The sequence below is a fragment of the Denticeps clupeoides genome, chromosome 14, assembly GCF_900700375.1.
Source record: "Denticeps clupeoides chromosome 14, fDenClu1.1, whole genome shotgun sequence".
NCBI classification, from domain to species: domain Eukaryota; kingdom Metazoa; phylum Chordata; class Actinopteri; order Clupeiformes; family Denticipitidae; genus Denticeps; species Denticeps clupeoides.
The window spans coordinates 6,229,193-6,252,984 of NC_041720.1; the positions used below are offsets into that span (position 1 = coordinate 6,229,193).

A 23,792-nucleotide genomic window follows, 5' to 3' on the forward strand; every position below is an offset into this window, starting at 1 on the left:
CAAAGGTATCAGACGATGTACATTAAACATGAGGGATGTCAACCTCTCGATTTTCACATTTTACGAAACCTGAGGCTCCACTAGTCATTCTATGGGTGGTAGTAGCCTAGTGGATAACACACACGCCTATGAACCAGAAGACCCAGGTTCAAACCCCACTTACTACCATTGTGTCCCTGAGCAAGTCACCAGAGTGTCTCCAGGGGGGGGACTGTCCCTGTAACTACTGATTGTAAGTCTCTCTGGATAAGGGCGTCTGGTAAATGCTGTAATTGTAGATGTAGGAGGCCAGCTCCAGTAGTCGTTCTGTGATTATCAGGGTTACAGCATGGTACACAGGTAGATTACATCTGAGGTGAATACGTATGTATGGCATTTGTGTACATACATACACACACACACACACACATATGTATATATATATATATATATGAGAGAGAGAGTGAGTGAGTGAGCGAGTCCATGTCGGGTGTAATTATGTGATGGAATTTTATATTTGTGTTCTGGAGTTTTCTTAAGAGACTTGTCCTCAGACCTTTCTCTCCCTCGCTCCGCGCACGTGTAACCCGACTCCGTGGCTTCCGAAGGTGAAGGTGTGGGCGCAGCGTATTTGGCCCGAGGTCGCGGCAGTGATCGATGATCGGATCAGCGGCTCAATTTTCACATCAACGCCGGAGCTGCCCTTTCAATTTACACCCGCTTTAATTCCGCTTCTTCATTTCCCGCGGTCGCGTCTGCCTCGCCGCTCTCTCTCGCTGCCTTGTTTGCCGAGCGCCACTGACCTTAGCGAGTTATGATCCTCCAAATGAACTGCTGTTGTCAGGAGATGAAGGGCTCAGAGGCAGAATCTCTGAATCGCAGATCGCTTCAGGGATTTTACGTCTTCTGAAAGAGAGCCCAAGTGTCTTGGAAATGGTGAGCTGTTTACATTGAACATCTTTTTTTTTTTTTTTAATCTGATTGTTATTTAACAAATTTTTGATACACACCCATTAAAAGTAGTCACAACATTTCCCAGAAATTTAATATTCAAATACAGTACAGGCCAAATGTTTGGACACAGCTTCTCATTCAACGTGTTTTCTTTATCTTCATGACCGTTTACGTTGGTAGATTCTCACTGAAGGCATCAAAACTATGAATGAACACATGTGGAGTTATGGACTTAACAAAAAGTGGAGACCTGACCTCCACAGTCACCGGACCTGAACCCAGTCGAGATGGTTTGGGGTGAGCTGGACCGCAGAGTGAAGGCAAAGGGGCCAACAAGTGCTAAACACCTCTGGGAACTCCTTCAAGACTGTTGGAAAACCATTTCAGGTGACAACCTCTTGAAGCTCATCGAGAGAATGCCAAGAGTGTGCAAAGCAGTAATCAGAGTAAAGAAACTAGAATATAAAACATGTTTTCAGTTATTTCACCTTTTTTTGTTAAGTACATAACTCCACATGTGTTCATTCATAGTTTTGATGCCTTCAGTGAGAATCTACCAACGTAAATGGTCATGAAAATAAAGAAAACACGTTGAATAAGAAGGCGTGTCCAAACTTTTGGCCTGTACTGTACATGATTCCCTAAACGTATCTGGACAAGCAACGTTTAGAAGAATTTATTTATTTAGTGATTTAAATATCTGTAGTGACAGTCGGGACCTCAGTTGTAAATGAAAGTGAAGTGATTGTCATTGTGATACACTGCAGCACAGCACTGCACACAACGAAACGCGTCCTCTGGGTTTAACCATCACCCTTAGCGAGCTACTTCATTCAGTGGCACCTTGGCGGTTCGGTATTTGAACGGACAGCCTTCCTTACCCACTAGGCAGCCACTGCCCCACTATTAAATCGTTTCAGCCATGTTTTTCCCCCCAGTGAAGTAGGTGCTTGACACCGTGACTACCGTAAAAGCGTCAACATCTCAGAATGAAACCTTATGGCAGTCTGAGTTCCTCCGCCCGTCACATTGGAGTAATCCAGCATCAGGCCTCTTTCAGGCACCACTGGAATGGAACCTCTGTTGTGGTTCACAGCGTCAGTCTTGATCCGTCGCCGCGCTCTGCATTTTACTTTTCCGAAGAGTGCAACTCCTGTTCCGCCTCTTTCATTTCTCCCACGGTGCATGTAACCTTCAGATCCGTCTCCACCCTCGCGTTCTCATGCGGTTCGAATAACAGCACGGTGTTTCGCGGTGGGAGGAAGCACAGGCGCTCTTTGAAGTGGAAGGGTTATTTATGAGCGGCGAGAGCGGCCTAAACTCCCATGATCCTCTTGTCGCGTCGGCGACTGGCTCAGCGAATGGCCCAGGGCCAGATGGCGCCTTCTACAGGTGTCCTCTGATTCGCCGAGGAACCGAGGAGTGCCAGGCGGTGGCTGCGTGTGATTTATATACATTTTTTATTGGGTCTATTCATGGCCCTTTAGCACAAGGTATTTGAGAAGTAACGCCGTCGGATGATTTGCGGAGCTTCGTTCCGTTTATTTCATTTCTGGCGTCCCGGTGGAGTGGACCACCCTGACGTTCCCCTCTCCCCGGCGCTGTGTTTTCGCGAAGATGTCGACGGGCCCTTCGTGGGAGCTCCTGCATAAATAAACCATCGTGAGTCGCGCTCCAGACGCCCTCGCGCTCTCCAGCCTGTCATCCTCACCTCCCAGAAGGGCCCGTCCCTTTCACCCCCGCCCGCCATGCCCGTCCATGCCTACTGTTTCCCCGCCTTCTCTCACACAGGCTCTTCACTAATAGGCACAGCTATGAACAATATCCTAAATCATAACTCCTTGTTAAATCATTGATTGCCGCTTTTTAGCGCATTAAGAATATTTTGGGTTTTCAAATTTCATGTCGCTGCTGATTTGTTAGTTTGTGAAAGCAACTTTTTCAGGGCAAATTTGAAAATGATTTGGTGTAAAATCTACTGGCTGGTAAAAGGGTGTGACACTACATTTTCCTTTAATATATACTTAATAATAGTTTCTAATTGTGTTTGGTTAATCGAGGGGCTGTGCTAAATGAAGATTGTGTCTTATCTGCTTTGAAAGGGGAGGGATGTGGTCATCAAAAAAATTTTTTTTATATTTTTTTTCTGTAGGGCTGCACAATTCATTATTAAAGAGGAAACCACAATATGAATTTAATTGTTCAAGATTAATCGTAAAGCCCTCATTTTCTATATGGATTCCGACTTGTTGCCCTTTGCAGTATTCATAATAACGCGGAACAATTGGGCCTCGCATGAAAAGTTAATTAAATTTGTGCATTTGGTGCATGTGTGATTAGTTTGCTGTTTGTCCCACACCTGCATTTCCGCAGAATCGTAATCCTGCCAGGATCTTCTCATACGTGCGTTCAGGCTCTGATTTATGATTGTAGTAAACCGAATTTTGCCTGAATGTCTTTTCTCATGCAGAAATGGAATTTCATGCAGGGTTTGCAGCTCACGCTGCTTCTCAGCGTGTGGCGTTAAAACGTGGGCCATGAAGCAAGTGTGCTCTTAAAGTTCTTACGAAATAAACACGGGTAAGAAATGGCTGTGAAAAGCTCCTTTTTAAAAAAATTTATATTTCTAATGCTGTGCTGTGTGGGCTTGACACACACCAAAAGGCTGCATCTCTATTTTATATATTTAACTTTTGGAACAGGGAGTATTCTGGCACTTGGAGATGTGTGAATGGAATATATATTTTCTGACAGGCGGTCTGTGGTGTTTTTATTTTTATTTTTTTACTCTTCTATTAATTGAATTAGCTCAAGCATCTCAGTGTTTAGATGTGAAATGATGAAGTTTTGGCTTTTAATGTCTCATGGTCAGTAGTGCCGTGGTGAAGATGCAGTTATCACAGTGGTCTGTAGAGTCTTATGATGTCTTGCGTTATTAAAAGCTGGTCAGCGGTAGATTGAACTTCTTGCTGATTCTGGCTGACCGGGATCTCAAGTGGAATTTGGTTTGTACACAGCCGTGTGGTACGTGTCCACAGACCTGCACGCTTAAGATGCTGAGAAAAATATCAATTAAAAATATAAAAAAAAATATCAAAAATATCACACTAATGCAACCGGCTTATTTCATTTTTTTTTTTTTTTTCCTACCAAAAGATTAGTTTGTTTTTCAATGGACTTGTACAGGTTATAGGTCAGGTTATTGCATTTAATATGCATCACAAAGCCCTGGCATTATAACAAGAGTGTGTATACTTTTTAAAACTGTAAATTAGGACCAAGAGCATCTTTAAAATAGTCGGTCGGGATGGTAGGATGTTAGGAGGTACCCACCTACTGATGGCGCTGTCATCTTCCAGCAGGGTCATTTGTCCCACAATTCCTGTAACGCGAAGGGTTACAGTGTTCACTTGGCATTTGGGGATCCCGCCATCTTACAGGACCTCCTGCCAATGTCTTAATAGCAGATACCACAGGTCAGAGGCACGAAGCCTTGCATGCTCCCAGGCGTACGGTGTAAAAAACAAAGTGGAAGTGAATAAAGGAGGTGCCAGAATGAGAAACGCACTGTTGAAGGCCACGGAAGAAAGTGGGACGTGCTGACGTGACCAAGTCACGTCAAGTATCAAAAAAAAAAGAAGATAAAAAAAAAACCCAAACAGAATTCATTCCTGGTGTTCCATCGTTAAGGTCCTGAACAGGTTTCATTCCTGATGGTCCAACAGTGATGCCATCATTATAGCCTGCGGGTGTTACGAATGTCTAAGAGTCACAGCACAGCCGGGTTTTGTCGTGTCAGCGGTTAATTATTTGTCTAGTCACCCGCGTGTTACTCATCCATCTGAGGGACGACACGACCGTCGTCTTTTATCTTCGGTAACTGGCCAGCTGTGTGTGACTAACCCCCCCGAAAATCCGACATCGCCCCACCCACCTTCTCCCAACAACACACACACCTGCACCGCAACCCCCCCGGCCATATGACATCATGGCGCCGCTTCCCTTCACGGTGACGGGGGAAGACAGCGAGGCGGAATGAAACTAGCACTGAGACGGCCTGAACGGGAAATGACCTCATCCTGACCTCACCACCGGGCCGCTTGCTGAGACATGGCTGCGTGTCCCTCCACGTCACAGTCAGAACGTCCAGGGCAAAAGGGCACGAGTCAGTCCAGCCAGTCCTTACGCTAAACGTTACCCCGTCTTGCCTTTGCTAGTTAAGGGAAGTGCTGCTGAATGCAGGGTTGCGCCCATTACGACTCGTACCCAGTAATGCTTCACGATAACATCAGAACTGAGCAATGGAGATGCTCACCATATAATACAGATAAATCACAAAAAAAGAAATACAAAAACTTTGGCAATCTGTTGAAACCCCCCCCCCCCCCCCCCCCCGCCCCATTTAATTTAAAAGATAAACCTGTATTCATACCACATATAGTGATTGCTTCTGAAAAAACAGTATCTCTAATTATTACAATATTAGCAATTTATAGGCAAACAGAAAACTGTTCGTTTACATAAAAAAAAAAATGTCCCTTTTCACGATATTTTGAGCTGCACTAGATATTAGCCTGTGTGATGCTATTTCATTCATAGTTTACATTTACATTTACAGCATTTACCAGACGCCCTTATCCAGAGCGACTTACAATCAGTAGTTACAGGGACAGTCCCTTGTTAAGTGTCTTGCTCTGGGACACGATGGTAGTAAGTGGGATTTGAACCTGGGTCTTCTGGTTGATCACACCAGGTTCACTTATTTCTTTGCAGATTTTTGAGGAAAAACAAGATAACATTTCTTGATTGTTGCGACCATTCAGTTGTAGCTGTTCTATGTGCAGTGATTGAAATGTCTCTTATCCACCAGTACCAGGGTTTTGACCCCACCCCACACCTAATAGCTGCCTTTACTTCTCCTTCACCTGACTGCGCTGTCACCTCCTCTGCTGAAAGTCGGTCCTCTCCAGCTTGCGCTCATTAGTGTTTACCCAGCGGACTCGTCCCTCGGCGCTCTTTGACGCCAGTTGCCAGGATACCTAGGAGAGTGACATTTCCGAGCATCGGCTGAGTGGCATGCTGCCTGCGTCGGCCGCGGCAGCAGAACGCGTGACAGTTCTCACTTGGTCCCCATCCGCGGCGTCTGACGCCACCCATTACCCAGGTCACCGGGAACAACTTCTTGCCGGTTATTGAACGTGCCGGTTATCGCCTGGGTGTCGTCCCGCATCATGTAAAGGAGCTGATGTGCGGGACGTGGGCTTATGAGCCCCGCCGCCACCCTAATGCCACCGCCGGTGAGGCCCGCATTCTTCACATCTCCATTTGACAGCCAGCCGAGTGACTTGCCACGTCACCGCCGTTGTCGGGTTGTGGCCCGCTGCTCCGCCGCAGCACTATTGATTTATTTAGCGAATGTAATCCTCCCCCCGGCGCTGCCACGCTAACAAGAGGTTCAGAACCCCGGGGTGGGGGGAACACGGACGATCTGAAGCGGTACTGTCTGGCTTTAGGAAGCTGTTGGTATGATTTCTTGCCGTGTAATTTACGGAAGATGCATGTAAACTTGCCATCTCTGGCTTGATAACTAATATATTGTGTCTGTGACTGCATTCTAAAATGCATATTTAGAAAACATTAACATTAATACGATTTCTCCTCATGATCCCTTTATTATACAAGAAATTATGGGCCATTTGACCAGAATAATGATAATTACACCAACCATACTTGAATCTTGGTGGGATTTGTGTAAAGTAGCCCCTCTTAATGCATTGTCTATTAGTATACATTTTTAAAATGTATTTATTTAAATCATAACGCTCCTGAAATTAGTGTAGGAATCAGCATATGTCAACCGGGTCAGAGAAAATGAAGATGGAGCTCTGAAGAGAAAGTGCACTTTTGAAGTGAAGCACAGCACAGCACACGGTGACACAACGAAATGTGTCCTCTGCGTCACCCATCACCCTTGGTGAGCAGTGGGCAGCCATGACAGGCGCCCATGGAGCAGTGTGTGGGGGACGGTGCTTTGCTCAGTGGCACCTCAGCAGCTCGGGATTCGAACCGGCAACCGAATACGGGTCCACTTCCTCACCCACTAGGCCACCACTGCCACGGTTAAAGTGGTTTTGGCCATCTGAGAGAGGCTGTAGAAGCAGTATTCCTCAAGTATACCATAGTACTAAACCCTAATAATAAACCTATATCAAATATATTGATATTAAAGTGAACAGGGAGCATTAGTCAACACATTTCCAACCTATTCATTCATGCATGTTGGTGATATGTTGAGATTTCTCATAAACAAAACTATAAAAAAAAATTGTCATTCATTCCAACTAATTACTGTGAGACTGTTTTGAGAATATCACATAATTTGTATATTCTCCATATATATATATGTGTGTGTGTGTTCCCCATTCAAAAGGCCAACATAAATTAATTTGTCTGAACAAGAACAAGTTATTAATTACAAATGAAAAAATGAAACATGACTGTTGTAAAGACATAATAAACCATATACAATGCCAATAATAAATGGAATTATCTACATCTACATTATTGTTTATCATGCCATTGCTTGAATCAGTTTTTTTATTTTTTTTTTGTGAGGCTCGGGGGGACCTGCCACTTTCTGCAGTGTATGGGGGTTTTCATCCTATGGATGCAAACGCTGTTGTCTGCCTCAATGTCTTCTGCGCCCAGGCGAAGCTCTTCATTCGATGAAGATCCATGACTGGATTTTTTAGGGGTCACTCGGTGCCTGGCAGGGGTGCATTTTTACACAGTGTATGGGGCTTTTGAATTTTGAATTTATTTACTGTCAGACATGGTCCTTTGGTAATGTTCGTTTACGTGTGTGGTTTTGAATGTCATGTGATACGTTATGTGAATGTTAAGATGTTATGTGACATGTTTGATTTGGTCCATGGTTATAGGTGTTAATATTGTGCGCACTGTGCACATTCCAGTGGATTGTCAGAGGTGTCGTATTGATGCTTTTCGTATTGATGTGTTGTAGTAGCCAAGTGGGTAACACACTCGCCTATGAAACCGAAGACCCAGGTTCAAATCCCACTTACTCCCATTGTGTCCCTGAGCAAGACACTTAAACGTGAGTGTCTCCAGGGGGGGACTGTCCCTGTAACTACTGATTGTAAGTTGCTCTGGATAAGGGCGTCTGGTAAATGCTGTAAATGTTTCGTTTGTTATCCGTAATTGACGATGCTTGATGCGCAGAATGCGCAGATTTCTGTAGGCAGCTGTGTGTGAAGTCGATAGCTCCATGCTACCCACAGAGCCAAGTGATTCAGGCTCTTCAAAGCTCACCACTGGCACTCATGCCAAATACCTCCATGGCGTTGCATCTTAATGTTCAGGAAACGATGGCAACACAGTCAGTGGAACCCGAACTAAATGTCAGAACACTTACCATTCACCTGCAATGGCGCAGCTCGATGCCAGAACTACCAGAGGAGTGTTCAGCCTCAGCTGTTGGGGAAAGCGTTTATTGAGCATGTTGCGATTAGTGATAAGTGTTTGTGAAAGAGCGTTGTGAACAGAATGTGCGTCCTGGCTTGATTGGACACAACACCATTTATGGCCTTGGACTAAGGAACAGAGCTCTTTGAAGAGCTTTTTCAGATGTCTGGAAGCATGTTTCTCTCCAAACGTGAAAAAACAAACAATGGAATATCCAGAATTGTCACCTGCTCATATGCTCTAGAGATAAGGACACTTATCACCGGACGGTCCCATGCCAGAAGGTCCCCTTGAAAGACATTCCTTGCATTCCATCGGTCAAGACCATACATGGTCATCGTTCATATCCCCTAGAGACCAGGGACCTTCACCTTTTAACCAGAACATTCAATCAGTTGTATGTTTTGCTGAAGGACATTATAAACAGTTATAAGAAAACCTGTACAAATAGTTTTTACTTTTAGTCTTATCTTGTCCTTATGTAGACACTTCATAATACTGCTGCACTGAAGTCAGAAGCTACTAGAATTCAAATTTTAGCTAAACATATTTACAACATAATTCATTTCAATATAAGAAGTGGTGGCAGTGGTGGCCTAGCAGGTAGGAAAGCGGACCCGTTATCTGAAGGTTGCCGGTCCAAACCCTGAATCGCCATGGTGCAACTGAGGTGCCACTGAGCAAAGTACCGTCCCTACACACTGCTCCCCGGGCGCCTTTCACCAAGGGAGATGGGTTAAATGCAGAGGACACGTTTCATTGTGTCACCGTGTGCTGTGCTGCAGTGTTTCACAATGACAATCACTTCACTTTCACTTTTCACTTTCAGAACTAATGGAACTTGGTGAGATGCATATCCATAGCTGCATGGTACCTGTGGTGGATATCATTGGCACTTTCACCTTGAAAAACGACTGGGAAGAAAACTCCATTTATTTAGCTGGAGCCAGGCTGTAGACTTGCAGAGGACTGAAAGTGCAGCAAAGTGGAGTGAATAGAGAAGGCCTGAAATTCATGCAAATTGGGAGCAAATATGCTGAGTGATGGCCAATCAGATTGCCTCCCTGAGTAGGGAAATTTGAGGCGAATGTGCTTCGCTCCGGTGGATGAGTAGTGTCAGGGTCACTTGCTTCTGAATATGTGTAAATATGGCAGGGAGTCTGTGATTTTAGATACCAAACATTTGGAAAAGTGGCTTCCTTTATTAGAGTTCACTTAAGTGGAAATTTATGTGATGTAAGTAGTCTTATCAAAATGCTTCATTTGCAACTTTTACTGATGTGTACGGGGTGTGGCCCTGCTTAAAACTTGTTACCAAATAGAATGTTGTTTTTTTCCTATGCTATAATTAAAAACATGGATTCTAATTGGTTTTCCCATTGTTTATAGGGTTAACACTCACATTCTAGTCAGCCAAATGTGCTGGATGCTACCTTAGTTGCGGACTATTTACATCATAAAAAATTACTTACCTTAATGTATAATTTTGATCCAGTGAACCTTTGGTCCTTGGTGTTAAATACACATATCAGTAAAAAAATTACATGGAAAAATACTGTTAGCATACTGCATATGAAGTAGGATTATGATATATTTGTTTGGTTTATTTAACATGTGACTGTTTAAAATATAGTTTTTCTCATGGGTTTCCCAGTATTTGAGAATAGCATTGAGGTAGAAGACCACAAATAGTATTCTTTATTTCAGTCTTTTTTTATATATATATATATATATATATCTCAACCAATTAATTAATTAATCAATCAATCAATTACCAGTTGTACATCCTAGGGACATTTGATCTCCATTTCTGCCAACAGCAAATTGTTTTTGTTTCCTCCTTTAGTGTCCAGTGTCTTGATTGGTCAGCACAGCAGGGTTGAGCTCAGTGGGACAGCATCTTACATCAGTGTGGTGCCCTGTTCCACTCATCCTCTGCCCTCATCACTGCCCGCACACAACTATTCCCCTTCTCTCATTGGTCTGGCACGCTGATCGACACCCCATGCTCTCCAGGGCTCAGTATCACCCCGACGTGGCGGGAAGGCTCCACTGCTGACCTGCGTCTTTGACTGCACAATGACTAGCCTGAAGCGTTCACAAACGGAGCGCTCAGTGGGGGGCTCGGTCCCCGCCACTGATGAGTTTTACACTCGACGTCTGCGCCTGCCCAATGGAGGGGCTCCGCCCCCACGCAGCGAGAGTACCCACCTCTCTGGCTGCACCCCTGGAGTGCCCAAAATGGGAGTCCGAGCACGCGTGGCCGACTGGCCCCCGAGGAAGGATGGAGGGGGAGGAGGTGGTAGCGGAGGAGGAAGCAGCAGCAGTGGCAGTGGCAGTGGGAGTGGAAGTGGCAGCAGTACTACAAGCGGTGGCGGAGGAGGAGGTGGAGGGGTGTGGCATATTACCGTAGAAACTGAATCCCCGACACCCACCTCCAGTTCCTCAGGAGGGGGTAGCGGGAGCCAGAGCAACCTGTCCACTAAGTTGGGACATCTGATAAGTCCACAGGACTCGTCTATGCTACGCAACATCCACAACACTCTCAAGAACAAGATGCAGAGCCGCAGCAAGGACAACCGTTTCCTGTCCCCCGATGGCTACCTTGGCTCACCCCGTAAGGGCATGCGGCGTATCCGCCAGAGGAGCAACAGCGACATCACAATCAGTGAGCTGGATGGGGATGGCAGCGAGGGCTGGTCCTTCTCCGGCTGGACACCCATGCATAGGGAGTATGGCAGCACCTCGTCCATTGACAAGCACGGTGTCTCCGGAGAAAGCTTCTTCGACATCATTAAGGGATACCAGTCCGATGCGCCCGATCAACGCAGCCCAGCACCTGAGAAGCTAGGAGAGTTGCTTAGCGTCGCTCACAAGCAGACAGCCCTCGACCTGCCCGATGGACCGCTGGGACCTGCAAGGGGCAGCCCTGCCAGCCGTCTGAAGGAGCGTGAGAAGCACCTGAAGAGGCGATCTAAGTCCGAAACCGGGGGAGAGTCTATCTTCCGTAAGTTGCGAAGCGTGAAAGCCGAAGGTGACTCGTCTCGTGCTGGCTCCGATGCAGAGGACGGCAAGTCCGAGGACTCCGGGCCACCTCCCAAACCATGGGCATGCCAGAAGGGCTTTGCACACTTTGATATGCAGAGCATCTTGTTTGACCTAAACGAGGCCATACACAGCCGTCAGTCAGGTGCTGGGAAGCGCAAGAACACCACCACCGGGGCCTCGGCTGCGGCGGCGGCATCGGCATCAGCGTCCAACTCCTCCTCTCTTTCTTCCAACCAAAGCGGGGCTTACTGCTCACCCAGCGGCAGCCAGGAGGAGCTGAACACCAAGGATGGGCCCGGCCTCGACCCGGGAGACGACAAGAGCAACGACCTGGTGCTCAGCTGCCCCTGCTTTCGAAACGAAATTGGAGGCGAAGGAGAGAGGAACATTAGCCCTTCCAAGCAGGGAAGCATTGGCAGTGGAGGATCCGGCTCCTCTGGGAGTGAAGATGGATCAATGGAATCCTCCGTCAATACCCATTTCGCCAACAACGGCGTGGCCGTGCTGGAAGCACCCAAAGACGGCCAGAGTCTGCATGCCGAGAGGGGCAAACGTTACATAGTGGAGCATGTGGACCTGGGAGCCTATTACTATAGGAAATACTTCTACCTGAGAGGTGAGTCCTTTAAAAAGCATTGCTTTTGAAGAATGATTGAAGAATTGATTGTTGAAGAATTAGTTATGCTTTTGAGCTTTGTTATCATGGAAGAATGCACGCAGAAAGACTTGTTAGTGCAACACAATTGTTCACACAGTGAGACGTGAGACAGGATGATATAAATAAGCAACCAGGTGTGCAAAATGTGCAGTAAGAACAATTTATGCTTGCCCAATTTAGATGAAGTGGCTATGCCTATGGCCAATTGGTTGGACCTCATGCACTGAGCCAGCTGGGTTGATTAATTGAAGCTAGTGGGAGGAAAGAACTGCTAATGAGCAAAATAACTGAGAGGACATCTGCTTTCCAAACCTGTGTGTGTTCCTAAATTGATTGAGAAACCTCCTCAAGCTTAAGAACAATTTGGACCCTTTTTTAAACATCTTGTGTCTCAACCCGGTTAGAGCACTGGAACTACCTGGGTGTGGATGAGACTCTGGGGCCTGTGGCCGTGAGTCTGCGCAGAGAGAAGCTGGAAGAACACAAGGAACATGGGCAGCAGTACAATTACAGGGTCATCTTCAGAACCAGTGAGGTGAGGTTTGTGTATGAAGTTCATGTTGACATTGTATACAAATGTCTAGGTATCCGACTAGGTTTAGGATTGTCTTTTTGCATGCATGCATTCTGTAATCTGAAAGTTTTCCAGATGATTGTTGATTATCACTATAGACACCCATAAAATCCATAGGGATGTACCTCTAGATGGCACTGTGGCATTGGAATTCTCAAATGACTGGTCACTTATATCGCCCCCTAGTGGTCTCCAACTGATTAAAATGGAAAGAACGCATAATAGTCAGATAATCTAAATTGTGTATACTGTAGTTGATTTGTCACATAACTCTCCAGTAATGTGCTGATATTCTAAATGCTTTCATTTTATGCCATCCTCAATTTTAATACATCGCATATTGTACTCTGAGTTGTGAAAATCAGTATAATAACGTGGTTTGTGGTTCAGGGTCATTCAAGACTATTTGGAAACAGTGTTAGGAACTGCTGTTCCATTAACTATTAACTCTCCATGTAGACACATGAACAATATACATTATATATATTCCCCATTTTCATGAATACCTGACATTATTTATCTATGTAACAGTCCAGTGTTTCAGCATTATTGTTATGCAATTGGAGTGATCAAATTCAAAAAATTAATTTCTTTATACCCTTAATTGATTTACCATGTAGAGACTAAAATTTCATTACCGAGCTGTAGGTGATCTTTTGTCCTATCTGTTGAAACACTGTAACACGTTACCAGACTTAACACTTTTTATCAATTATCAGGTCCTGTATAGCACTTCACACAGGGCTAAACTCAGTGTATAATAAAAAAAACAATTTTCATCTGGTCCTCTCAACCTCCACCTCCATAGTCCGTTCTGCCCGCTGCCTTCTCTGCATTCTCCCTCGTCTCTGTAGTGATGCGCAGATGTAGAAGCAGACCTGAATCTACAGGATTCTGACGCCCACTGCAGTGTTACGCAATGCACACTGATGCGCAGCAGCTTTTCCATGAGCAGGTCCAACCACAGCAGCCCCAACAGGGACTCAGCAGTGCACTGTGCCCTAATCATTGGAGCCTTTTTGCTGCTGCACTTCATGGAAGCCTCTCACCCAAAGAGAGCTCAGAAAGAAATAAACAGAGAAAGAAAAAGCACTTTATGTGGCAACGTAGCTCGTGGGTCACATTAATAGAAGCTACTTGTGATTCAGGTGCACTGATGGGGTTTAATAGCTCTGCTCCTTAGGTGACGCACCGCACGGTGGGGTGTCTTGTTGAGCACTATTTTCAGCAGGGCAGGTGGGCAGGAGTGGGCCGGTGTGCTTTTTATGGCAGATTCAGGCCGTCACGTCAGGTCCTCCATTGGCACGCCGATGCCCTTTCAGTTAGGCCAGAGCGTGGGCATCCTCAGCACAACATCTGCTCACATCCAGCTGCGCGTTGGTCTGCACGATTGAATCTTTAACCGACTCTCCAGGACCACATCTGAACTTTTACCCACATGATCGACATTTGCGGTGAAGAAGAACCAAGAAAAAATACCACAGACCTGAAACATCACTACTTAAAAAACCCTTCCAATGTAACGAACTTTCGAACTTTGTTCCAAACATTTCATGGAATTTAGAAGACCGCATTAGGAAAAGTTTTGGTTTAAAAAAACGTTGCAAATACGTGAATTGAATTGTTTACTCACTAATGCATCATTCACCAGATGAATGAGGATATTATGCATCTCTGTGCTGAACCAGTGTGTTGTGTCCATGAATTTGAAAGAGAGAATTTGTGATTTTGATTAGTTTTTTTTCCTCTCCTTTTCATCCCTTCCCCAGCTGACCACCCTGAGGGGATCCATCCTTGAGGACGCAGTGCCGTCCACCTCCAAGCACGGCCTGCCGCGAGGCCTGCCTTTGAAAGAGGTGCTGGAGTACCTGGTGCCCGAGCTGAACGCCCACTGCCTGCGGCTCGCCCTCAACACACCCAAAGTCACCGAGCAGCTGATGAAACTGGACGAGCAGGGGGTAATTTATCACCTACTCTGCCGGTATACGTACACTTAATACGTAGACGTAATGCGGCTGATTCTGGTCAGAGTGCCTTGAATCCGGAGAACTTGCAGATTCTTCACAGTGCTTATCATTAGCTGAGGAACATTTTATCCCGTGAAGGCATGAAAGCATTTATAGTTACTCATAAAACATGTGCCACCGTAGCAGTCATGTGCGTCATGAGATTTTTCCACCCACGAATCAAAGTCCATGTCTGATCCTGCAGCCCACAGAGACTGTACATTTTCCTCCAAAGAATCACGTCACATTGAACGTTCATTACAGCCGTACTCAGAGCGGCAAACCGCGGTGCAATTTGCACATTTTAACACGGGCGGTGCAGTGGAAGCAGATCGCATTATATGTGAATAAAGACTATGTACACACACAGATTTCAAGAGACAGCAAGATCAGTATACCGATGGAGAATGCAGAGTCTCCTGTGTGCTTTTAAAATAAAAGAACATGTGCTTTACGGATCCCGAACGGGTAAATTTACCGTTTTTTTTTTTTGTTTTGTTTTTTTTTAGGTTGGGTCATAAGTAACTTTTCTTTCTTGAGGATAATATCCATTTGCACAGATTCATTCAGTCTGTCTGTCTTTCTGCCTGCAGCTCAGTTTCCAGCTCAAGGTGGGGGTGCTGTACTGTCAGGCGGGGCAGAGCAGCGAGGAGGAGATGTACAATAACGAGTCGTCCGGCCCCGCCCTGGACGAGTTCCTGCAGCTGCTGGGGGAGCGAGTGAGGCTCAAAGGGTTCAACAAATACCGCGCCCAACTGGACACCAAAAGTACGACCAGGGGTGCCACTTTTGGGTGGTCCCATTTCAGCACATGCATTCATTTGTAGTCGCTCTGCAAAATGACTTCATTTACAGTTTTATGCACTTAATTGCCTAAACGAAGCGCATTTGTCCACATTTTGAGTCGACAAAGACTCACCAGGCATTACTTTGTATGGAGGAGATATCTTTTTCATACAATTCATTTTACTCTGCTCCTAATCAGAACTTCCAGTGTCTAATTTCCATTGAATCTATATTTAGGCTCGTTAGTTGACTCTCACTGTGGTCTCTGCGGCCGTGCCTCCACCAGGCAGAAGCTTTAACTTGTCGGCTTCTCTCATTTTGCTCCTGTCTGCACCTCTCCCTGTAGTCATTAGTGCTGACCGGACCTCCCGTGGCTTTTTTCCATTTTCTCTCCTCCGTTGTTCGGCCCCGGTGCACCAGGAAGCACGAGAGAAGTGGCCGTCCATGCAGAAACTGGCATTCGTCACCCAGCGCACCTGCTTGGCCACGGCCAGACTCGGAGATCCACCCCGACCCCAGACACGACCTTATATCACATTTTTCAACTTAATCTTTCTCTCCCCAGCCCATGGCCTCTTTGCTTTGATCCAACCTTAATTTGTTAGGATTTGGACCTCACTCTGTTCCGAAAGCCTGATCCTAAATGTTCATTTCAGTCCCGTGCTTTGCCTTGTAATTGCCTAATGTTATGGCTACATGGGTTTATGAATGGCGATTATTTTGACTTATGATATAATCACTCTGGCAATTATACGAAATGAACATTTAATTAAAAAACATATGCTAGGCCTTCTCAAATTAAACTCAAATAGCTCGTAATTTCATGTAACGTTCTGTGTACCATCAGACTATTTAGATGAAGAATCACATTTTAAAATTTTCCAAGCATTGAGTGTGCGCAAGCATAAATGCATTAATTGTGCTCCTTAACAGTGAACATATAGATTTCATGATTCATGATTGCGATTTTGATTCCATTTTCACTCAATTATGCAGCGATGAAGCGTGTATTCACATCCGGTGCACGCTAATCGGCATGGCATTTCTTTGCATTCTCCCTTCAGCGGACTCTACCGGTACCCATTCCCTGTACACAACCTACAAGGACTATGAGGTCATGTTCCACGTGTCCACCATGCTCCCCTACACACCTAACAACAAGCAGCAGGTACAGTACACCGACCACTGCGCCACATTTACAGTCCTCCCCACCCCCCCCGGGGCAGGTCGGCTCAGCCACAATTGTGCCCATTACCATAAAAACGGAACACAGTCGGGTTCAGAGGAGCATTCCGATGTCGGAGAGTGAGAGCGAATTGAACTCTGCCAGTTGACCGTTCTCTCAATTACGGAGCGGGGCCGGTACAGGAGGGCCGACCGAGTGGGCGAATGCCATGCTGCTATGATGACTCACTTGATATACTTAAACCATTAATATATTGGGACAGTCAGCCCAAGTTATGTCTGTCTGTCTGTGTCCCATTTTCTGATTGCTTTTACATAGTAGGACAAAACAGAATACTCAGAAGTATGAAACAACATATGTGAACAAAAATGTACAAAATGGCATTTTGGGAAAGAAAAATGTCTCATAGTTTGGACTCTTCAAAGACTCTTCAAAGCTTTCCAAAGGTCCTGAAAGATTTCCTATGTTGAACACTTGCTGCAACACTCATGATTAAAAGTGCAAAAAAAAAAAAAAAAACCAACATAAAATTCAATAACAATTTGTTTTATGTATAGAATTTTAAAAAATCCATTTTGTGACATTTTCTATTCAAATGTACTCTTTTTATTTCTCATGGAAAACAAGGACATTTCTAAATGACCCTACAGCTTAGATCATAAAAAAACCTCCGTCTAACCTCCATAGAGTAGATCCGTGCAGCAGCATGTTCTCCCTGAAAATCCCCGTCTAAAGTGTTTAAAAGCACGTGCCCTCTCTCCACAGTTGCTGCGGAAGCGGCACATCGGCAACGACATCGTCACCATAGTGTTCCAGGAGCCCGGCGCCAAGCCCTTCAGCCCGAAGAACATCCGCTCCCACTTCCAGCACGTGTTCGTGGTGGTGCGCGTGCACAGCCCCTGCTCCGACGGCACATGCTACAGGTTCGTCCCGCGGCGCGGCCTCCCCGTCCGACTTGACCCCGTGACATTCGCCGTAATCAAAATAAATGAATAAATAAATAAAAAGTGAAGTGATTGTCACATGTGATACACCGCAGCACAGCACACGGTGCACACAGTGAAATTTGTCCTCTGCATTTAACCCATCACCCTGAGTGAGCAGTAGGGCAGCCATGACCGGCGCCCGGGGAGCAGTGTGTGGGGACGGTGCTTTGCTCAGTGGCACCTCAGTGGCGCCTGGGCGGATCAGGATTCGATCCGGCAACCTTCTGATTACGGGGGGGGGGCTTCCTTAACCGGTAGGCCACCACTGCCCCTACCCGGGCCACGGTGGTGAAAGGGCCGAGTCCTAACCACTAGACCACCAGGGATCGTAATCTTCAGCCAGGCCTCTGCTTGACCCGCTCGGCCGTTTCTTTTTCTTTTTTTTTGGTTAGATGAGGCCGTGAGAGGTTTCTCGAAAAAAGTAAAGAAGTTCCTGACTCCGCTGTCCTCTCACCCTGTCTCTCCACCGCGCCTCTGCAGATCCGGCGGAGGCTTTAATTGCTGCCGGGGGTTCGTTGTGCTGCTGACTTTAATTGTTCCCAGTGGGGGGGACGCTCGGCGGATGGTGGGGACGTTAAATAGAACTCGGAAAGACGTGCCGAGAAGAGAGAGGCGGAGCGGCGGAGGCCTTGGTCTGTGCTCATGTCAAGCGCTCATGTCCCTGAGGGCTGCAAGGAATGAGCCATGAGTAAGCCATGAGTAAGCCTCAGATATGCTTACTCACGGCTTTTGGGGGTCAGCTAAGAGCAACCCGACTCATTTATTGGCACAGACTAGGTGCCGTGTCACATCAGACGTGCCATTTTGGGAAAACTTGGGAAATAATTAAGCACAAGCGACCATAAGGCGGATTCGCCTAATTAGCTGTAGCTTGGAGGGGAAGAAGAGACCACCAGCAGAACATTGTTGTGCTCTGCGCTCACTTCCAGGACTGTGGAAGACGCACTTTAAAAACCCGGAGGAGCGTCTTCAACTTGCTGTGAGAACAATTTTATGCGTTGGCAATTTCGATTTCATTTTATTAAATTTTTTTTTTTTACTATGTTTTGAGGGGAAAAAAAAACCCAAAAGCAGCTGGCCAGTCAAATTGGTTTATGCAAATGACCTAAGAGCAGCCAGTTGGTCAGGTGTTACCTGCACATACATGTTGGTGTAGCCTCACTAGGACTTCTCTAAGTCTTATTCAGAATTCAGAAGTAACGTGCTGATAAAAGACCTTATTCACTGGACAAGGACATGACGGGATGGGCATACATTTATATACGCAGATGCACACAATCAGGAAGTCTGGGAGACATCACCTATGTTCCTCTTCTGATGTGCACAACTGTGAACGCAGTCAAGTGGCCTGTTGGAAGTGGAACAAGTTGCTTGGACGTGTTTATAACGTTGAAAACGTGCCCTCCTGGGGTTTTATGGACTGCGTTTAACTCCCGAAACTCCCTCAGCGCTCGGCGTGTTCACCTTAATTTAGCCGAGAAAGTGATTGCACTTTTGTCGTTGCGTTACGCTGCAACACAGCACAACAGTGAAACGTGTCCTCTGCATTTAATGGGCAGCCGTGTAAGGCGCCCAGGGAGTCCACCACTGCCCACAGGGCCTTAGCTGACTGTGCCACAGAGACCACATGGTAATTTATGGTTGAAAAACCCGTACCCGCACGCCGCACTCAGTCAGATACCGTTTTTTTTTTTTTATGGCCTACGTCTGTCCGGGCCTGGATGCGAGCGCCTGTGTGTGTGTGGGCTCCACAGGCAGCCGGCCCCACGCGCCGCGTGTATTTATACTCGGCCTATGTAATCCGCGGCAGAGGGGGTCAGGAGCGAACTGGCCCTTCCTCGCCGCGATCCGCCGCCCTTTTCCATCAAGCGAGAGGTTATTCCCTCCCAATGCTGACGGGACCCCCGGAGAGTGTGGGCGCGGGGCACATCGTCATTAGAGGAGGGGGCGAGATGGTGCTAACGGCCGTTTGCCTGCCGTGCCGCTGCGGTGTGCTGGTGCTGTGACGATGGTGAACTTTCGCAACCGTCCCGCCTTAAACTCGGGTGAAAAATTTACAAAATTCACATTCAAGATGTCAAATATACATTTGCATTTATCAGACGTCCTTATCCAGAGCGACTTACAATCAGTAGTTACAGGGACAGTCCCCCCCTGGAGCAACTTAGGGTTAAGTGTCCTGCTCAGGGACACAATGGTAGTAAGGTCTTCTGGTTCACAGGCGAGTGTGTTAACCACTAGGCTACTACCACCCTAAATATATACAAAGCAAAGGCATCATTCTGGCCTTAAAGGTCTTGCATCGTTGTGATTCTGTCGTATGTGGGTGTAGTGTGGTGTACCTGCGGTTGGTTTTGAGGTGCGCCTGAGTTTTTAATTGCAAAATTTCACCACGTTCCACCATCATTCGGCCCCCCTCGTTTGGCTTTCTGTCCTTTTTAGGGTTGATTCCCTTTTTGTTTAATACACAAATACATTTTGCTAATTTATATGACAGTTAGCTGCTGGTACTGGCTGCATTAAATTTAACCAGAGCTGCATTGTGATCCGGGCGGATGTTGAAAATGTCTGCGGGCCCTCACTCCTACTTCATTTCCACATTTTTCTGCTCTCCTCTCCTCTCCCCGCCTCCACCTCGCATACCAGACGTTGCAGGAAGCATTAGATATCCATTCCAGATCCCTAATGAAAGGGAGGCTATGGGTGGAGAGTCAGTCAGAAGCAGAGCGACGCTGGGAGAGGCGGAATGTTCTGACACCGAACACTCCAGATCCCGGTGTTGTGCGGAGCTTGAAAAGCATCCAGCTGAACTCCCACATGGGTTCCTGCTGCAGCGCGGACTGTAGCACAGACGCAGCGAATACTGTTTTTATACTCGTGTTTTTTTTAGCTAGTGTTTAGCAGAATGTGCCTCTGCTCTGGATGTTTTTTTTTAATGATCAAGGACATTTGTTTTCCCTTCACCACAACAGTAGATTAATTTCAGCATGGTGCAGTGTTTCATTATCTAACTTCAGGATACAATTTTTGCCTCTGCCCATTATTCCACACCCTCTAGTGTTTTTCCAAAAAAAAAAAATTTTGAGCACTTAGTTTTGCAGTTTTTCTCCATTGGTTTGAAACAGAAATGACATTCTGAAAATAACATGGAAAAATCTCCGAACCACCTTGCAATTGGTAACAACGGATTGGCATTTCTCATTGATGTCATCAAATTGCAAGTGTCTTAGTACATGTCTCAAGTGTCTCAGTTCATCTTTGCAAATGGTTATGTCCAAGTAGGCTACAGTAGGCACAATGAGCTCCCATTTAGCACATTTTCCAAATAAATAGATCTTGCTGATCTAAACTGATCACTTAATTCTCAGTCTAATTGTTGTTCTCTCCAAAACATGGCAGCATGGTTTCATTGTGGAGGTCATCATGTGCAAAAAAGTTTTGGAGAGAACAAGTCTGTTCAGTCGTCAAAAATAATTTCATGAACACCATATATTAATTTCTTGGAACATTTGATAAATTCATGACAATTCATGAATTCATGATACATTCAAAACTTTGGAGGCTGCTTGAAAGTGATTATTTGTCACATGCGACACATCCAGTGCACACAGTGAAATGTGTCCTCTGCATTTACTGTAAAACATCCGCTGAGGGAGCAGTGGGCAGCCATGAAAAGGCGCCCCCAGTCTGTGGGATCGCTACTTTGCCCGGTGGCACGTTGGCAGTTCGGCATTCGAACCACAACTTCAGATCATGGCCACCACGGCCTTTCTTACTGTAAAATCCTTTTTTTTTTTTCATTTTTATACATAATTGTGTTCTGTTCTTCCACAGTGACAAAACATGTAGCCATTTTGGCTAGCAGTGCTTGCACGGTGCCAAGGGACAATTTAGTTTTGAGATATGGGTTAACTGTTCTGGGAGAGATCTGCGTTTTTGCAGGTGATCCGTGGTGTCTTGCTGGACCATCCAGGTTGTTTTTTGCAAAATGCAAAAGAGCCAAAACAATTAAGAAAATTTTGATTGTACTGACTCTTCATATGGGAAAGGGATCTAGTTTTGAAGCGTGTGTGAATAGTTTTGGGAGAGATATCATCTTTTGCTAGTGAGCTCTAATGTTGCGCAGAACTGTAAGACTGTTTGGCCAAATTATCTTATAGTATCTTATTATCTTATAGTTTTAAGAACTATTCGACCCAAACCAAGTTTTGACGTGTATTTTTTTGTATTTTGTATTTTTTATTCTAGTCAATATCTTAATAATTTGAGATACTTGTAAAGAGAAATATGTTTAGTTTCAAGTAACAAATAATAAATATGGAGGTTTGCCCCTTTTGAAAATAAATCATGGGAAATAATGTTCGTATGAATGAGGCAAAACTGTGGCATTTTAACGAATGTGTGTTTAAAATGCACAAGTAACCAAATTCTCATACCAGTTAACTAGTTACATTTTTCCCCATCTTCCTTTTTCTGTCCAGTGTGGCAGTCACACGTTCTAGAGACGTCCCTGCCTTTGGCCCACCCATCCCAGAGGACGTAACCTTCCCCAAATCCACCGTATTCCGGGAGTTCCTACTGACGAAGGTGGTAAATGCTGAGAACGCAGCCCACAAGTCGGACAAGTTCCGCGCCATGGCGACGCGTACAAGGCAGGAGTACCTGCGCGACCTGGCGGAGCGGCATGTCACCAGCACGCCCATCGACCCCTCTGGCAAGTTCCCCTTCATCTCGCTGGCGCACAAGCGCAAGGAGAAGAGTCGGCCGTACGCGGGCGCCGAGCTGCGCAGCCAGGGCGCCATCACCTGGATGGTGTTCGCCGAGGACCACAGCGCCGGAGGGGAGCTGGAGGCCCTGCTGGCCATATCCCACGAGTACCTGGTGCTGGTGGACCCCGAGGCCAAGGCCGTGGTGTTCAACTGCGCCGTGCGCGACGTCATTGGCTGGACCCTGGGCAGCCCCGCCTCCATGAAGATATACTATGAGCGGGGAGAATGTGTCGCGCTTCGCTCAGTCGGCAACAACACTGAGGACTTCCGCGAGGTTGTCAAACGACTGGAGGTGAGCTGGTTTACGTGACCTTCATTAGTAACGTTACATCAAATTTGATTTATTCCACTATGTATAGACTTAACCAAGAAAAGTTACAGGTTGCTTGAGTGGTGCAAACGTTACTTTATTTCTGGTGGAAATGCCTTTATGCCCCAAGTCCCGTTAGCCCTTTTATATTAAAATACAGCCCGTAAAAAGATACCTTATGTAGCTCTGCTGGTGGCCAATTTTTCTCAGGAGGCTGTTGGTAACACAGGAAATAATGTTACCTTGAGGATTTGATACTGTTAACATGACGATAAATGACTATAAGTAAAGTACAACATTTTGATTTTGGAATCATTAATGGCCTGGTTGCCCAGCCAACGGTGTTCTTTCTACACTGCAGTCAGCCAATCACAGTGCAAGGTAGAGTTATGAATCACAAACGTTAGTTATGCAACATGATATGTTGTGGCTGAAATACCCGTGTAGTAGTGAGTTTTCTATAAAACTATATAAAAGACGTTCACATGTCTGGGCTTTTTTTTCCTTCTAAGATGGGGGTTAGACGTACTTCTAGGTCGCCTCCCTGCTCGCGTTGGTGAAAGGATGACAGAAAAGAAACCCATTTGAAATGCAAAACGCTGTTGCCATGGTAACTAGTCTTCCCATCGAATGCTCATTCTTATCATCGAGCCAGAGATCTTTGTGCAAAACTTCCTCAAACAAAACGTACAGTCGTTTTAAACTCCAGTGTTTTTTAAATGGTCTGTAATATTAATGGGTTCGTGTGAAGCGTGCTGAAAGTCTCGTGCCCTTTAGATTTTACTGGTTTGCAGAATCACTGCACCCCACGCTTTTGTTTTCCCGGACAGGATGATTTGAATCCTTCTAATCGATCAGATCATAATGTCCCATCTGGTGCACACGTTCTCAGGTAGACCATATGTATCTGTCCAGGGATGTTTTTTTTCTGCAATGAAGAGAGAGATGAAATTCGGTGGTAGATTGTAAGATTCACACCTCTGCTCTTGATTATTACTGACGCCAGCATGGAGAGGACAGTCTCTCCCACACAGGCACAGACCCCGCACGT

General features: G+C 45.8%; 1 protein-coding gene across 3 annotated transcripts in view; it reads left to right on the forward strand.

Annotated features, from left to right (window-relative positions):
- The window catches only part of sipa1l1 (signal-induced proliferation-associated 1 like 1), a 69,367-nt gene that overhangs the window by 31,157 nt on the left and 14,418 nt on the right, over positions 1-23,792 (forward strand). For 2 of the 3 annotated variants that reach the window (XM_029002619.1, XM_029002620.1), the window contains exons 2-8: positions 10,265-12,082; positions 12,529-12,659; positions 14,468-14,656; positions 15,298-15,472; positions 16,555-16,658; positions 17,442-17,599; positions 22,144-22,723. In XM_029002619.1, the coding sequence (XP_028858452.1) occupies positions 10,498-12,082; positions 12,529-12,659; positions 14,468-14,656; positions 15,298-15,472; positions 16,555-16,658; positions 17,442-17,599; positions 22,144-22,723 (2,922 nt within the window). In that variant the 5' untranslated portion in view covers positions 10,265-10,497. Of the gene's footprint in view, positions 1-680; positions 916-10,264; positions 12,083-12,528; positions 12,660-14,467; positions 14,657-15,297; positions 15,473-16,554; positions 16,659-17,441; positions 17,600-22,143; positions 22,724-23,792 lie in introns of those variants that run through there. The other variant, XM_029002621.1, reaches the window with a different exon arrangement.